Genomic DNA, 18,316 nt, shown 5'->3' on the forward strand with positions numbered 1-18,316 from the left:
ATTTTCTTTTTTGGTGGTTATCTTTGGTTTGGTATCAAGGTTGATGGTGGCTTCATAAAATGTCTTCGGGATATTCCCTCCTCTTCAGTCTTTTGGAAGCTTTTGAGAAGGATCGGTATAAATTCTTTGTATATTTGGTAGAATTTGCCTGTGATGCCATCTGGTCCTGGACTTTTGTTTGTAGGGAGTTTTTTGTTTGTTTTGATTTTTGATTTTTAAAGATTATATTTCACTCTTAGTGATTGGTCTGTTCAAATTAGCTCTTTCTTCTTGCCTGTGATGCCATCTGGTCCTGGACTTTTGTTTGTAGGCAGTTTTTTGTTTGTTTTGATTTTTTAAAGATTGTATTTCACTTTTAGTAATTGGTTTGTTCAAATTAGCTCCTCTGTCTCGTTTTGATGGGCTGCTTCTAGAAAGTTGTCCATTTCTTGTAGACTGTCATTGTTGACATATAATTATTCATAGTATTCTCTTATATATTTTTTTCATGTATTTCTGTGATATTGGTTGAGGTTTCTCCTTTTGCATTTTTTATCTTATTTGGATTCTCTCTCTCCTCCTTGGTAAGCCTGGCCAGAGGTTTGTCAGTTTTGTTTCAAACCAACTCTTGGTTTTAGTGATTTTTTTTTCTATTTTTTTTTAATCTCTATTTTGTTTGTTTCCTGCCTGATAGTTATTATTTCCTTCCTTCTGCTGACTTTAGTTTTTGTTTGTCCTTCTTTTTCTAAATCTTTTCAGTCAGTTCAGTCGCTCAGTCGTGTCCAACTCTTTGCGACCCCACGGACTGCAGAACACCAGGCCTCCCTGTCCATCACCAACTCCCGGAGTTTACTCAAACTCATGTCCATTGAGTCGGTGATACCCCAGTCATCTCATCCTCTGTAGTCCCCTTTTCCTCCTGCGTTCAATCTTTCCCAGCATCAGGGTCTTTTCCAATGAGTCAGTTCTTTACATTGGGTGGCCAAAGTATTGGAGTTTCAGCATCAGTCCTTCCAAAGAATATTCAGGATTGATGAAGTGGTAAGTTAGGTTGTTTAATTTTACTTGAGATTTTTCTTGCCTTTTTTTTTTTTTTTTTTTTTGAGGAAGGTCTGTATCACTATGAACTTCCCTCTGAGAACTGCTTTTCCTGCATCCCATGCTTTATATTATTCCATGAAAGTGAAAGTTGCTCAGTCATATCCGACTCTTTGCGACCCCATCGACTATATAGTCCATGGAATTCTCCAGGCCAGAATACTGGCATGGGTAGTCTTTCCCTTCTCTAGGGGATCTTCCCAACCCAGGGATCAAACCCAGGTCTCCCACATTCCGGGCTGATTCTTTACCAGCTGAGCCACAAGGGAAGCCCAAGATTACTGGAGTGGGTATTCTATCCCTTCTTCAGTGGATCTTCACGACCCAGGAATTGAACCAGGGTCTCCTGCATTTCAGGTGGATTCTTTACCAACTGAGCTATCAGGGAAGCCTATATTATTCCATAGATCTCTTATAATTGCTTTCTTTTTATTTTTTTTTTACTTTCTACCTGCTGTTTTGATTGGGTAATTTCCATTATTCTATCTTCCAAATTACTTATTCTTTCTTCTGCATTATTCATTCTGCTATTCATTGCATTTAGCTCAGGTTTTATCTTGGCAAATCAATTTTCTAATTTTTCTTGACTCCTCCATATAGTTTCTCATTCCTTTTTACAGTAATCTGCATTTCTGTTGCTACGCTTTCTTGATTCTTTACTTCAGTATCTTCATTACCTCCTTTTGAACTTGGTGTCAGACCAAAGAGATCTGTTTTATTGCTTGTTCCATCAGGGGAATTCTCTTGGACTATTGGTTTCTCTGCTTCTTCATTTTGCTTATATTTCTGTTACTCTATGAGAAACAGTTCTCTAGGAGAAACAGTTATCTACTATAATCTTGGAGAGCTGTTTATAGTCAGGAGCATCCCTGTGTGGCCTGTGTGGATTTAATATATGTTTGATGTCAGGGCTGGTGTTTTGTGTTTTTTTTTTGGCATGCTAATAGGAAAACATTTTATAGCCTACATGTTTTATCAATTGTACCAAATTGTGACACAAACATTGTACATGTGCTTTTAGCAGTAGACTTAAAAGTAAGCAGTGATATGTTATGAGTAGTTATACGCTGTAAAAACTTCACTAGATAATTTTCTTTCCATCCTGAACACTGGGGTAAAAAATACGTTTAGAAGAAATACAATAACTTTCCTAGTTTGTTGAGTGATTTTATCAGGAAATGGTGCTGGATTTTGTGAAATGTTTTTCTGTCTGTTGATACAATCTTATAGGGTTTGTCCTTTATTCTATTGATGTGGTGTATTGCATTAATTGAGTTTCAGATGGTAAATCCAGCTTGCATTTTTGGGATAAATTTCAGTTGGTCATGGTGTTGTGTGTTGATAGATTTAGTGTGCTTATATTTTGTTGAGGATTTTTGTGTCTGTATTTATAAGGAATGTTATTTTCCATTGATATCTTTGTCTGGTTTTGATATCAAGAGTAATACTGGCCTTATGGAGTGAGTTAAGAAGTATTCTGTTTTTTGAAGGATTTTGTGAAGAACTGATATTAATTCTTATTAATGCTTGAATTCACTGGTAAAACTATCTGGTTCTGAATTTCTCTTGGTGGGTGGTTTTTTTCATTGCTAATTCAGTCTTATTACAGATCTATTTATATTTGCTGTTTCTCCTGAGTCAGTTACAGTAGTTTGTCTAGGAATTTACCCATTTCATTCAGTTATATTTTAAAGCAATTTAAATAATAAAAGAAATCTTGAGGCGTTCCTGGCAGTTCAGTGGTTAGGATGCTGTGCTTTCACTGCTGTGGCCCAGGTTCAGTCCTGGTCATGGAACTAATAATCCCACAAGGTGTGTGATGCAACCAAAAGAAAAAAAAGGAAGAAAGGAAGAAATCTTGTAATTATCCATGAAGTTAACACTTCTTGTTTCTTCATTGCTTTGTGTTGATCCATATATTCAACTGCTAACATTTTCTTTCTGCTTAAAGGACTTTAGAGCAGGTCTGATGATGAATTATTTTTAACTTTCTAATGTCTAAAAAAAAGTTTTTTGCCTTTATTCTTGAAAGACACTTTTTTATTTTTCCTTTCAGTTTCATAAAGACATTGCCCCATTGTCTTTGTTTCTTGTATGTGTATGATGTGTCTCTCCTAGGGTTCACTTTAGGGTTTTCTGTTTATCAGTAGGATTTAAGCAGTTCAATTATCATGAGCCTTACTTTAGTTTTCTTTGTGGCTTTTGTATTTGGTATTCATTGAGCTGCTTGCAATGGCACCCCACTCCAGTACTTTTGCCTGGAAAATCCCATGGACAGAGGAGCCTGCTAGGCTGCAGTCCATTGGGTCGCTAGAGTCGGACACGACTGAGCGACTTCACTTTGACTTTTCACTTTCATGCATTGGAGAAGGAAATGGCAACCCACTCCAGTGTTCTTGCCTGGAGAGTCCCAGGGACGGGGGAGCCTGGTGGGCTGCTGTCTGTGGGGTCTCACAGAGTCGGACACGACTGAAGCGACTTAGCAGCAGCAGCAGAGCTTCTTGCATCTATATGTTGATAGTTTTCATCAAATTTGGAAAATTTTCAGCCTTATTGCTTTAAATATTTCCCCTAGCCCCCTCCCCCTTCTTTGGAGACTCTGTTGTTCAGTCACTAAGTCGTGTCCGACTCTTTGCAACCCTGTGAACTGCAGCACACTAGGCTTCCCTCTCTCACTATCTCCCAGAGTTTTCTCAAACTCATGTCCATTGAGTCAGTGATGCCAACCAACCATCTCATTCTCTGTTGCCCACTTCTCCTCTTGCCCTCAGTCTTTCCCAGTCTTTCTTTTGCTCTTAACATCAGGTGGCCGGATTGTTGGAGCTTCAGCTTCAGCATCAGTCCTTCCAGTGAATATTCAGGGTTGATTTCCTTTAGGATTGATTGGTTTCATCTTCTTGCTGTCTAAGGGACTCTAAAGAGTCTTCTCCAGCACCATAGTTAAAAGCATCAATTCTTCAACACTCAGCCTTCTTTACGATTCAGCTAATTATATATATATTAGGCTGCTTGAAGTGGTCACACTGGCTCCTTGAAGCTTCAGTTCAGTTCAGTCACTCAGTCGTGTCCGACTGTCTGCGACCACATGAACTGCAGCACACCAGGCCACCCTATCCATCACTAACTCCCGGAGTCTACCCAAACCCATGTCCATCGAGTCGGTGATGCCATCCAACCATCTCATCCTCTGTTGTCCCCTTCTCCTCCTGCCCTCAATCTTTCCCAGCATCAGGGTCTTTTCAAATAAGTCAGTTCTTCACAACAGGTGGCCAAAGTATTGGAGTTTCAGCTTCAGCATCAGTCTTTCCAGTGAATATTCAGGACTGATTTCCTTTAGGATGGACTGGTTGGATCTCCTTGCAGTCCAAGGGACTCTCAAGAGTCTTCTCCAACACCACAGTTCAAAACCATCAATTCTTCGGCACTCAGCTTTCTTCACAGTCCAACTCTCACATCCATACATGACCACTGGAAAAACCATAGCTTGACTAGACAGACCTTTGTTGGCAAAGTAATGTCTCTGCTTCTTAATATGCTGTCTAGGTTGGTCATAACTTTCCTTCCAAGGAGTAAGCGTCTTTTAATTTCATGGCTGCAGTCACCATCTGCAGTGATTTTGGAGTCCCCCAAAATAAAGTCTGCCAGTTTCCACTGTTTCCCCATCTATTTCCCATGAAGTGAGGGGACCAGATGCCATGATCTTAATTTTCTGAATGTTGAACTTTAAGCCAACTTTTTCACTCTCCTCTTTCACTTTCATCAAGAGGCTCTTTAGTTCTTCTTCACTTTCTGCCGTAAGGGTGGTGTCATCTGCATATCTGAGGTTATTGATATTTCCCCGGCAATCTTGATTCCAGCTTGTGCTTCCTCCAGCCCAGCGTTTCTCATGTTGTACTCTGCATATAAGTTAAATAAGCAGGGTGACAATATACAGCCTTGGTGTACTCCTTTTCCTATTTGGAACCAGTCTGTTGTTCCATGTCCAGTTCTAGTTGCTTCCTGACCTGCATATAGGTTTCTCAAGAGGCGGGTCAGGTGGTCTGGTATTCCCATCTCTTTCAGAATTTTCCACAGTTTATTGTGATCCACACAGTCGAAGGCTTTGGCATAGTCAGTAAAGCAGAAAGAGATGTTTACCAGGTGCTTTATTCATGTTTTTCATTGTTTTTTCCTTCAATGTTTTGAACAATTTGTTATGTCTTCAATTCATTACTAGTTTGTTGTGAAATATTTAGCCTACTACTAATCCTGTTCAGTGTATCTTAAATCTCATACATGGACGTTTTCATCTCCGTAGTTTAATTTGAGTGTTTTTTTTTTTTAATGTCATTTGTCTCTCCCTATGTTTTTTGGATGTGAGTGTCTTTTAAATACAGTTGTAATAGCTTTTTTAATGTATTTCTGTGAATTCCAGCATCTGTGTCTTTCTAGGTCAATTTCAATCATTAATTTTTAAAATTATGGATTGCGTTTTTCTTTGTATGTCTGATCATTTTTGTTTGGATGTCAAAAAATTGAATTTCATTTTACTGAATGCTAGATATTTTTATATTTCTATAAATATTTGTGAGGCTTGTGCAATTAAATGGAAACAATTTGATCCTTTCAGGTCTTGCTTTTAAGATTTGTTGGCAGGATCGGGTCCATGTTTAGTCTGGGGCTAATTATTTCCCACTACTGAGGCAAGACCTTTTTGAGTCCTCTACCCAGTCAGTGCCCTGTGAATTTGAAGTTTTCCAGTCTGTCTGGTGGGAACATGCACGGTTCCTGGTCCTGTTTGAGTGCTGAGCTCTGTGTCTTCTCATTTTTATGCGCTTCTTTCCTTAGCTGCAGTTAGTTTCTTTGTGTGCCTGCCCTCTCAGTACTCTGCTGCACACCCAAAGGCTGTCCTCTGAAGATCCCTGGCCTTCTCTCCGTGTGCAGCTCTGTCCTCTGGTACTGTATCCTTTGAACCTGGTTGCCTTGGTCTCCTCAGAGTGTCAGCTTCACCTCCTCAACTCAGGGAGTTAGCTGGGCTCCGCTTAAGAGAGGACTTCCTGTGCTGTGGTGTAGAAACTAAGGCAGTTAGCTGTGCGGGCACTTGTTTCTTGTTCTTCCAGAGATCAGTGTACTTTATTACCTAATGTTCAGAATTTTGAAAATCATTGTTTCGTATATTGGGTTTATTTTTTAATCGATTTTGTTTGTGTTTAGTTGTTTCAAGCGTGAGAGTAAATCTGGTCCATATTACTTCATCTTGGCTATAAGAGGAAATCTCTTAGTCTGTTTTAAAGAGTAAGAATTGATGGCTCCTAAACTTTCTGTTTGGGGATTTCCTGGTGGCTCAGTGGTAAAGAATGAGCCTGCCAACACAGAAGACTCAGGAGATATGGGTTCGATTCTTAGGTGGGGAAGATCCCTGGAGTAGGAAATAGCAACCAAGTCTAGTATTCTGCCTGGAAAACCCCATGGATATGGGAGCCTGGCAGGCTTAGTGACTTAACAGCAACAACAATAAGGATTTCTTTCTACTCCGAGCTCTTTGATTTTGTTTTACATCTGTGACAGTTCCATTTTTCATTTCCACAATAACCCACCCTCAGAATACTTAACTATCTGCTGTTGGTGCTTGGTTGCTTGGGATTACCTTTGGGTTATGAGTGAATCTTGTTTATCATACAAACACACTACTACAGTGACGGCAGTCAGGGGGTAACAGCATGAAAATGGGTGTGTTCTCTAATACTATTCTTAACATATTCAGAGCTGTCGTAATCCAGTTTTTTAGGATGTTGTTAAAGAATTTCTTATAGGAACTAGGTAGATAAGACTTTAATTGGAATGCTTAAAATAGAATGCGTCTTTTATGGTTAACAACTATGGAGCTCTGCAACTAACATTTATATTCTAAAGTAATTACAACAACTTCTCTTTCATTTCAGTGGGTAATATTCAGCGTAAGATATTTAACTGTAAAACAGGCATGTAAGATCTCTCAGACCCGTATTTTGCTTAAAGGAAAGAGAAAGATGATCTTGGCTTTAATGCGATCACTTAATAGTTATATTACCATATTTAAATTAAATCTTTTCATTTATGTTTTTCCTAGACAAAATGGAGATTAAAACAGCACTGTTGTGAAAGGATGGCATGAGAAATGTATAAGAATTTATAAATCAGTATTTTTTCAAGATTTTTGGATCACAACTCATAAACATTTTGTGTGGCTAGCTCATATGTGTGTATGTGTATGGGTTTACAATACAAAGTTTGCTACTGTACATAATGTATGCCAATATTTCCTGTTCTGTTTCATTGAAAAGTAAACCTTAGGTGCGTGTGGGTGCATTCACTTGGATTCAACTCTGTGTAACCCCATGGATTGTAGTCCCCCACTAGGCTCCTCTGTCCATCGAATTTTCCAGACAAGAATATTGGAGTGGGTTGCCATTTCCTACTCCAGGGGATCTTCCCAACCCAGAGGTCAAACCTGTGTCTTTTGCCGTCTCATGCATTGGCAGGCCACTAGGAAGCCATTAATGGATGATATCTCAGTTTCAAATACAGTCTATATGAAGAAAGAAATTATGAGGTATCATATTAATGAAAGGTTGAAGTACCTAGATTATTTCATTCAAAATATTATCGAGTTTGAATATAGTACAGTTAAATATGTGTTACTTTATTAATAGTTTATTCAAGATTATATCTCCACATTTTTAGTTTTAGTCTTTCTTTCCCTTGATAAACAGGCTAGTAATAACTTATAAATAATTTAGAGCAATGTCTTTTAAGTTTTAAACAATGAAATTTAAGTGGTTTCTTATGCAGAGAATTAGTTTTGAGACATGTTAAAAGTCTTGGAACTATTATTAGCTTTGCATCCTTATTTTTTACTTAGTTTTCTTAATACTGATTTTTTTCCTTATTTTTCTATATCACTTAAAATAAGATTTAAAATCAGTAAAAAAAAGATGCCATCATAGTAAAATTTACTTGTGAATTAAATTTTTAAGGATACATGGTTATCTTTTGGTTAACTAAAGTAATAAATGGCTAAGGATTGTAAAGTCCATTGTTTGTGATCCAGTAGCCCAAAGAAGTTTGAATCTATCCCAGATTTTGTACAGAGATGTGCCACGGCGTGGGGAAATCACACGTTTTACACAGAAGGCATCCAGACTTTGCAGATCAGTAAGAAACTGATGCGGATCAATGCTCCCCAGTGACTCTTTTCCACAGGTTCTGCTGCAGTGGCAGAAACCAATTCTGTTAAAAGCTAGCTGTAGTATCACGCATTCTTCTTGACAGACACTTTAGTAGAGTAGTTCTCTCTGCAGTAGAGGCCTTCCCTGCTTCCTGTCTCCTAGGTTTAATCGTCTCTATTTCTAGAATTAAGTATCCTTAAAGTTTAAAAAGAAACATGGAAGAGCTCATATAACTGGTTGTAGTATGAACGATAGCATATAATTTTGTAAATTTATAAGGGATTCTTTGGAGAAGGGAATGGCAACCCACTCCAGTATTCTTGCCTGGAGAATTCCATGGACAGAAGAACCTGGTGGGCTACAGTCCATGGGATCACAGAGTCAGACATAACTGAGCGACTAACCCACCCACCCACATAATGGATTCTTTAATTTTTTTCCTGCAGATAAACATGTTCATGTTTTTTTTTATATAGACTCCAAACTTTTCCAGACTTGTAGGAAATCTGTTGCTGTGTAATACAGTGGAAAGAATTATGTGATCTAATGCTCAAATAATCCACTGGAAGAAAGACTTTGGATATAAAAATGTTTCTTAATGTGTTTTCCAGATGTCTGTGGCCTTCTGAAATTGCTTCTCCCCCCGCCCTTAATTTTAAGTCTCTTAGATTCACTAAGTTGAGGTATAGAAATTAATAAAGTAGAATGCTTGAATTGAATAAACAGTAAGAAAATATATCTCTCTAGAAAGCCATTATCAGTATAACAAAAACAGTTTATAGAAGCTCAACTCCCAAATGGTGATATGTTATAGTTGGGAAATGGTGAGTTAATTGAAATATTATTTTAGTATAGAGTTATACATGAGGTAATTTACAAATAGTTAGGGACCGATATAATCTATGTAACACAAACTATGCTAAACATAATTTTAACGTTTCCTTGATTCATTCAAGTTATGGACGTGTAGATATTCTGGTTGAAAGTATTACATATATTTTAGTGTTTCAGAAGGTGTTTTTCTTAATACTTTCCCCCAGCATTAACTGAATATTATATAGTATATTAGTGGCTCTCATGGTGCTTAGCTATGATATCACATAGCTAAGCTTACTAAAGCTGTCAACAGTTTGATATACTTAAGGAAACAAAATTCTGATTGATTCTGATGTGTTTCTTTCAGAAAAATCAACACCCATGGATTTTATCTGACTGTGTAGATCAGGTTTTTTTATTCTGGATATCATGGTAACAGTATTGGGAAAATGCATTATTTCTCATGTCTGCAAGTAGTCTTCACTGCTGAAGGAAGCAATTTTTTAAGCTACAGCCAAATTCATTTTGATACTTTTTATGGAAATCTTGATTTTGTTTTTACTTTTTTATAACCTTTTGCAAAAGGTATTAACAAGCAAAGAGCTCATCTCATTAGGCAAGTCCAGATTAACAAGAATGCCTAGAAGAGGGTTGATTCTTCAGACCCGGACCCACTGGCTACTGCTGGGTCTTGCTTTACTCTGCAGTTTGATATTATTTTTATACCTTCTGGAATGTGCCCCCCAGACTGATGGAAATGCATCTCTTCCTGGTATCATTGGGGAAAATTACGGTAAAGAGTATTATCAAGCCCTCCTACAGGAGCAAGAAGAACATTATCAAACCAGAGCAACCAGTCTGAAACGCCAAATTGCCCAACTGAAACAAGAACTACAAGAAATGAGTGAGAAGATGAGATCTTTACAAGAGAGAAAGAATGTAGGGGCTAATGGCATAAGCTATCAAGGCAACAAAGAACAAGCACCTAGTGATCTTTTAGAGTTTCTTCATTCACAGATTGACAAAGCTGAAGTTAGCATAGGAGCCAAACTACCTAGTGAGTATGGAGTCATTCCCTTTGAAAGTTTTACCTTAATGAAGGTATTCCAGTTGGAAATGGGTCTCACTCGCCATCCTGAGGAAAAGCCAGTTAGAAAAGATAAGCGAGATGAATTGGTAGAAGTTATTGAAGCTGGCTTGGAGGTCATTAATAATCCTGATGAAGATGATGAACAGGAAGATGAGGATGGTCCCCTTGGAGAGAAACTGATATTTAATGAAAATGACTTCGTAGAAGGTAATGTGAAAAATGTGTTGATCCGTTAACATTAGTATGACAAAATTCTGTTATTGTATGCTGATAATATGTCAGAAAAAGTTACAATGTGATCAAAATAAAATAGAAAATAAGAACCAGGGAAATAGAAGAAATCTAAGCTTGTATAGCAGAATACTCCCCAAGTTGAACGGCTCTTAGGGTTGTGTGTATATTTGCATGTATATGTATTTGCATTCATCTCTGAACTGGTTTTGATGTTCCTTTTTTATATTTTTTAAAATGTATGAACTAAGGCTCAAAATTTGAAAACCATTTGCTAAAGGAAAGAAGAACCTAATTAAGATTAGTGGTTATTCTGTATTTTGAGTGGAGGAGAAACACATGTCAGAACATCAAGGAGGCATACATAATTTTGAAAAGCATATTTGGCATTTGGAAAAGTAAAGAAATAAACCCATTTTCTTAATACAGACTGCAGAAAGGGCATAGCATTTTTAAATGTCAAGATGGGACATAGCTCAAAAGTTGAGGAGCACTCGTATACATTTAAGAAATTTGTTTATTGATATAATTATAGATTATATCAGAAATAATTATAGGCCCCAACTCATCTCCATCTTATACCGCATGCTAGATATTTAATTGTAGGCTTAAAGCCGTTTTGAATACAAATATTTCTTAAAAGTTCTCTTTGCTTGATTCTGTATGCCACATGTAGTTTTTTGGTTTGTTTGGTTTTTTTACCCCAGTCTTCATGGGTATCACTTGCTATAATGTAATACCTTCAGCCTTTGGAGGCCATCAGCAAGGGCCTTGTGCTTTTCTGTGGCATTTCAGCTATCTTCTCCTTATAGCCATCTCTTTTTACCCCGTCACTTCCTGCAGTTTTTGATGGGTTGTTTCTTTCAAAACTCCTGTAGTTTTTCTGCAGGCTCAGCTTTTTATCTTTTCACTCAATATGTTTATAGCTTATGGCAGAATTGAAAGCTGCAGAGGAAGTAGCTAAGATATGTAAAATGTCTTCGTGTCTTCTTAAAAAGAAAGGAACCTATGCCAGTTTTATATTCCGTAGCTCCTGCCTTTTTTTTTTTTTTTTTAATATAATTCTCCTGGGATTCTGTCACTTACAGGATTTTTCTCTGTTGTGAAACATATTTTGTCCCTTGCTTTTCCTCCATTGTGCCACTTCCCTCATCAGAAAAATAATTACAGACAATGATTTAGTAGCTCCTGTTCCTGTTCCAGACATCAGCTTAGATGTCACTTCTTCTGGGGAGGTCATCACCAACCTACAAGTTTAAGATAGCAGTGTTCCTATATGTTCTCGTAATCTTTACCCTGTGCCCCCTCTCAGAGCACTGTCCTCATATACCACATTGCCCATTTCCTGATTTGTAGTTCTGTTAGACTATAAGCCTCAGGAGGAGTGGGACCAATCTCTTGTTCACCATTTTATTTCCAGATATTGGCTGACTGACACATCTGTAGGTCTAATCTCTCTCCTGAGTGTCACAGTTACAAATCAGATTGCCTAATAGACTTCCAGGCTTTTCTCCCAAAGGCATCTCAAATCACCATGTTTAAATTTATACTAATTTTTCTTTGTCTGACTTCGTTCTATCTAGAGTCTGTGTGTTTGCATGTGTATATCACTATATTATTATTTCCTTTTTCTTTCTCCATTGCTAGACGGAACTGGGACCATGAAGCCCTCTTTATACCATTAGTACCTGACACAGATAAACTCAATTCATTTTTTGTTAAGCTGAACCAAGCAACAGAAGTTTGACTTTCAGGTCTAGAACTTAATATTGCTAGAAGTAATTTCTTTATTTTCATCATTTGGTTTCTGTGTTGATAGATTCTGCTATTTTTTAAAAAGTCATGTAAAAAGGAATCATCACCATTTGGAATAAATTTTATGGATTGAATAATAGAGCAGAATATTTTTTTAACCTTCTTTTAAAGTAGTAGTTTTTACTGACTGTATCATGGGGATAAAATTTTCACAAATGTATAAAAGCTGTATGAGTCGGATTTCATACTTTTGATCATTGAGTAAAGTCAGTAGTTGTACTGAATTTGTGAACTTTAATATGGAGATATCTTTGTTCCTAATTCTTTCCTTTAGGTTATTATCGCACTGAGAAAGATAAGGGCACCCAGTATGAACTCTTTTTTAAGAAAGCAGACCTTATGGAATACAGACACGTGACTCTCTTCCGCCCTTTTGGACCTCTCATGAAAGTGAAGAGTGAGATGATTGACATTACTAGATCAGTTATTAATATCATCGTGCCACTTGCTGGAAGAACTGAGGCATTTGCACAGTTTATGCAGAACTTCAGGTAATTCCCAGAGCTTAGTGATTTGGCTAAGTGCTCCTAAAAAAAAAAACATTTCTTGCCATTTTATTTAGTTTACCTTCACTGAGTAGGGTTACTTAGAATTGCAGAATAATTTTATAGGCTTTGGGAAACTTTTATGTTTTTAATATTTCTTTTATTCTTAAGGCATGTATTGTGTTATTGACACATGTATTATGCTGTTGACAATTTGAACTGTGAAGTAAATTGAGGGTGACAACTATTAGGAACTAAATTTGATTACCTTTATAATTGTGTTTGAATTCATTTTAGGACAAGTTGAATTTTCAAAAATAACTTTATTGAGGCGTAACTTACATACAATAAAATTGACCTATTCCAAGCATACAGGTTTCATGACTTCTGACAAATTTATACATTCTTGTAACTGCCTTTCCAATTAAGATATGGAACATTACTATCTCCCCAGAAAACTCCTCTGAGAACAATTTGAATTTCAAAATTGGAAGAAAAGACAAATATTCAAGTAAAAATGGGAGAATGTTATTCTATCTTGGGAAGCAAAGATTGTTAACGGTTTTAAAAACATTTTTTAATTATTAAATTTGGATATTTTTACACGCTGAAGTGTTAAAAATTAACAACTACATATTAGACTTTTGATTTGAGAAAACTTTTGGTTTTTTTAATTAAATAATTGTCATGTTTTTAATACTTTAATATGGTAGTCTTAATTCTTTGTAATCCCAGTTTTTGTTCTTATTGGAGTTGTTGCATATAAAAACTAGTTAACACAATTCTGTTACAGAACATCTAGAAATCATGCTTCCAAATGAGTTGCCTTTTTGAAATTGCCTGCTTGAGAACTGATTTCCTAAAGCATTTTTAATTGCCTTTGGGAATTACCTTCAGATGCTACATTTTTCTCCACAGTTAATAATCTCAATCATGACCTATATTTATTCCTTGATGATAGATATAATTTCTCTAATTAGGTAGTCTGAGGACAAAATAAGTTTTGAACTAAAACTTGAGTTATTTATTTGATTTTGAACTGATTGAACTTTATTCTTTGAATAGCTTATAGTTTGCTTCTGAAGGCAATACCAAAGCAAAAGTTCCCAAAATGTTTCAAAATATGGCAGCTTCTTGGGCTGCTTACATTGGCTCTCCAGGTGTTGCATTCATTTTGACATATATGCTGTTACACATTTGCTGTGATGCCTTTAATAATTCAGCAGTATTGCCAGTTTTATATTTCCTTAGTTTCATGTGATTTCATTCTAAATGAGTAATGCTTTGTTTTCTTGTAAAGCTTCGTATGATTGCCTTCTGAATGAGCAGTGCCTTCTATATTTTCCTGAATGAACTTTATTTTTCAACCCTGTCAGGGATGTATGTATTCATCAGGACAAGAGAATTCATCTCACAGTGGTGTATTTTGGTAAAGAAGGACTTTCTAAAGTCAAGTCTATCCTAGAATCTGTCGCAAGGTTGGTGAGCCATGTCCACATTGAAGTCTTGTATGTATAATAGCAGAAGAATGAGAATTTCAGATACTTAATGAATTAATAATTTTGAATAGTTGCTGTTGAAAGTTGGCTGAGATGTGAGTGGTGGTGGTAGTAAGTTCCTCGTTTCACCCCTGAGTTTATTCATGCAACTCTAATGACTCGTCTTCCTTAACCTCAGCGTGGCATGATTAGGGTGCTGTTACTCTGTGGCCCACTCACCTTTGTATTTGCCTCCATTCACTCTTCATTTCCTTCTTTTGAACTCTTAACTTTTTTCTAAGTCTAATCCTTTCACTTTTATATCATCTCCTAAGCTTGTCTCTTACTTGCCACCTTTCTTTCCTTCCATTTTCCTAAGTTCTTTCTCTCCCTGCAAATGATGCTTAGGTCTCCCCTATCCTTCAGAGACCCCCACCCAACTGTGCAGTACCCAGTAACTACCATTAGGTTTCTGTCCTTTCACAACTAAACCTCACAGAACAGTAGTTCTCTAACCAAGCAACTCATGTAGTACCTGGCACATAGTAGGTGCTCAGAGGTTTGAACGAATGAATTAGTCATTCCTTAATACTCCATTATTAATTCTGTAGCTTCTCTTCCTTTTCATCTCTAAGTTATGGGCCCAGAGTTAGGACCTAACTGCCAATTTCAGCCTTTTCTCTGTCATCCTCTTTGACTGCTTTCTTACACTTGATACCTAACCAGTATTTTCTTCTTGAAACTCTCCTCTGATGTTTGTAAAATGTATATATTTTGTAAATGTAGATTTGTTATAATGTAATATACTAGGTTGATTGTCTTTTCTGACCACATCAACTCTGTATCCTTTACTTGCTTCTTTACCTTTCTGCTAGTTGTGGCCACTCCCTAAGAGTCCAGCTTTGGCCGGCCTTTCTTCTCGAGTCGTTCAACTAACATTCATTGAGTCCCACCGACTATGTTCCAGGTACACTGCTTGGGAGTCTGACTGGGGTGGTTGGGATAGGACTGGGCACAGAGGAGGGAGTGCGCTCCCGGTCCCAAAGGGACTCACAGCATTGGGGTATGAAAAACACTGTCTTCTCCTTCCCCTTCGCTAGCTCCTCCTCCTGATGGCCCTCTTTCAGTTCACACTAAGCTCATTCTCATAATCCCCGGGCTTGATGTCTGAGAGCAGCATCTTTCACTCATTCTTTCCCTGTAATTAGTCAGTTTCTGCGCACTGCCCAGGACCTCTGCTCTGCCCTTTCCTTGCTGCTGCCACCACCTTAACCCAGGTTCCTTTCCTTCCTTACCATTTGCAGATCACCTACTAAGTGCCAGTGACTGATGTTAGTATCACAGAAGTTGCATTAATCAAGACTCCTCTGTGGCAAATGATGGAAACTTATTAACTTATTTTGAATTTACTTGAGGAAAATGAGAGCGTTATTGAAGAATCTTGGATAACTCCCCAGATTAAAGGGATTATTAAAACCAAATTTAATGAAGAATACCAAAACAGCTTTGGTGTCTCAGTGACTGGGGTCAGAGATTTGAATACCATCAGAATTCTCTTGTCTTCTTGTCTGTTTTTCTCTGCATGTTGACTTCATTCTCCTGTTGCAGATTGGCTCCTTCCACATGTGAGGTATATGGCTGTTGGCGGCTCTGGGCTCACATCTTCTCAGCTTTGCTGTCAGAGAGGAAAGAGCTTTCTCCCAGGTCCAGTTGAGAAAATCCCAGGGAAGGACTTTTGCCCAGTCTTGAGCCAGTTACTATGGCCAGGTGGGGTGGGGATATTTTGATTAGCCGAGCTTGAGTCTGGCTCCCTGCCCCTAGGAAGTCACTGTGGTTGGTATATTCTATGATTAGTTCCTCCACTTGATCTGGAAGTGAGAGATGGTGATTGACAGTTTCCTCAAAAGAAGAGAGAGATTTGCAGCATGTCGGGTGGAAGGGCAGGGGCACTCAGAGTCCACTCCATGCCTTGTTTAAGCCTTGGCATCCATCTCTCCAGTCCCCATTCTATCGTGTTGTAAGAGTAATCTTTTTAAAATGTTCTTTTTTGATCCAGCTATCCCCTAGTGCAGTAGTTCTCCAACATCAGTCACTTGTTGAGAGTGACTTGTCGCGAGAGAGTCACAGGTGCTTGGCTCCTCCCCTGATATCCGATTCAGGGGTCTGGGGTGGGGCCTGAGAATTTGTGTTTCTAACACGTTCCCAGGCAGATCTGATGCAGTGGGTGCAGTCCCTTGGCTGTGGAAACCACTGCCCTTGTGGAAAAACCCTGACTCCTCCTTGACGTCAGAGCACTAACCAAATTCTTTAACCTCTCCTCCTCAATCTGACCCTTTTCTGGTCTTCTCTCATTGTTGCCATTTTTATCCCTGTGTTCCAGTCTGATTTGTCTGATTACTGTTCTTTAAAAAGCTTTGTACTTTCTTACCTCCTTGCCTTTGAGAATAATTAATTGGAATGACCTTTACATTCCCCACTGAATTCAGTATTTTAACCAAGGCATAACTTAAATTCTGCTTCTAACATCTTTTCTAACTACTACAGACACAAGCAGTCTTTTTTTCTTGAACTGCACTTCATTCATTCAATCAGAAAATACTTACTGAACTCATACCCTGTGAGGAGCACTGTGTCCATAGTAATGAACAAAACAAAATCCCTGCTCTCATGGAGCTTACAGTCTAGTGGGAGACACTGGAACAGACATGTCCAGTGATACTGAGGGAAACAACGCTGGACAGAGGGATGAAGATTGAAGCAAAGGGAGGTCAGGACTACTTCACATGTGGTGTGAAGGGGATCCCTCTCATGAGGGCACATTAGAGCAAAGATCTAAGAAACTCGAGAAAAGAATATTCTTTGTATGTATCATTCATGTGGATTGCATTATTTATCACCAGACACTATGATTGTTTTCCCCTGTGTATATTTCTTAACCTCCCCAATAGGTTTTTAAGATCATGAAAGGTAGTGGCCTCTCAACACATACTAACCTCACGTCACTAGCATGTTGCCTCAGATGTGGGCATTTAGTTGTATCCCTGATGATAGAGACATTTAAAGCTGATGATTTCCCTATATCAGTATAGACCCAACATAATAAATACCTGAAGTGTAAAGTATTTTTTGTAACTTGTGTTAACAGAGGCAGCTTCAAGTGGGACTTACCATTTGTTGTATGTGTTTTCCTCATAGTGAGTCTAATTTTCACAATTACACCTTGGTCTCACTGAATGAAGAATTTAATCGTGGACGAGGACTAAATGTGGGTGCCCGAGCCTGGGACAAGGGAGAAGTCTTGATGTTTTTCTGTGATGTCGATATATATTTCTCAGCCGAATTCCTTAACAGCTGCCGATTAAATGCTGAGCCAGGTGCGTAAAATGTTGGCAGGTGAATTGAGTGTAAAATTTTAGAACATTCAAGTGTCAGCACATTCCATATTTTGAATCAAGTTAAGTTTTTTAAAGTTATATTTGGCATGATTTAATTGGAATATTAAGTAGGAAAGTAAAAATTTGCCCCTCTGAAGTTCATACACTTATTATTTTATGGCCAGATTCCAGTGTATACATTTGAATCCAAATAAACAAATGCAAAGAAATAAAAAATCTTGAAATTGATTAAGGAGGAAGTAGAACTCATCAGAAAAAGCCAAGCAGTGTGATGTGTGTGAGTCAGAAGCACTCTTCCTCAGGCAGGTGGTGCCAACATGCGTGTAGGCGTGCAGTCACGGAGAGGTCTAGGTACAGATAGATGGTGCTTGGGCAACTACTGTGCATTTGGGGATGACTACTATACTTTGTTTTATTTGTACATATTTCAAAAATGATAAGAGCAAATGACTTTTATATATCAGATATTACTGTAATGTGATAAGGAGGTTTTTCTATATTAAAATTTTTCATAGTGTATGTTTTTTATAGAACTACTCAGATCATGCAGGTTATCTTCTTGTGAATCATTTTGGTTAGGGATGGTTGTCAGGAACTCTTCGAGACTCAGGGGGATAAATGAGGGTTAGATTTACTTTTTTTGTAGCAGATAGCATGAAGGCCAGAATGCGGTAGTTGAAGATGTATTTTCTTAATGTAAAATAAATATTTTATCTGAAGTATTTTATATTCATTTTAAATT

At 37.7% G+C, this 18,316-nt stretch overlaps 1 protein-coding gene across 7 annotated transcripts in view; it reads left to right on the forward strand.

The window, feature by feature from the left end:
- CSGALNACT2 (chondroitin sulfate N-acetylgalactosaminyltransferase 2) overlaps positions 1-18,316 on the forward strand; it is a 61,210-nt gene that overhangs the window by 21,484 nt on the left and 21,410 nt on the right. For 2 of the 7 annotated variants that reach the window (XM_059882481.1, XM_005226253.5), the window contains exons 2-5: positions 9,448-10,377; positions 12,491-12,707; positions 14,078-14,179; positions 17,375-17,553. In XM_059882481.1, coding sequence (XP_059738464.1) covers positions 9,618-10,377; positions 12,491-12,707; positions 14,078-14,179; positions 17,375-17,553 — 1,258 coding nt within the window. In that variant the 5' untranslated portion in view covers positions 9,448-9,617. The other 5 variants (XM_059882480.1, XM_024986624.2, XM_059882482.1 and 2 more) reach the window with 5 other exon arrangements.

Source organism: Bos taurus, chromosome 28, assembly GCF_002263795.3.
Source record: "Bos taurus isolate L1 Dominette 01449 registration number 42190680 breed Hereford chromosome 28, ARS-UCD2.0, whole genome shotgun sequence".
NCBI lineage: Eukaryota > Metazoa > Chordata > Mammalia > Artiodactyla > Bovidae > Bos > Bos taurus.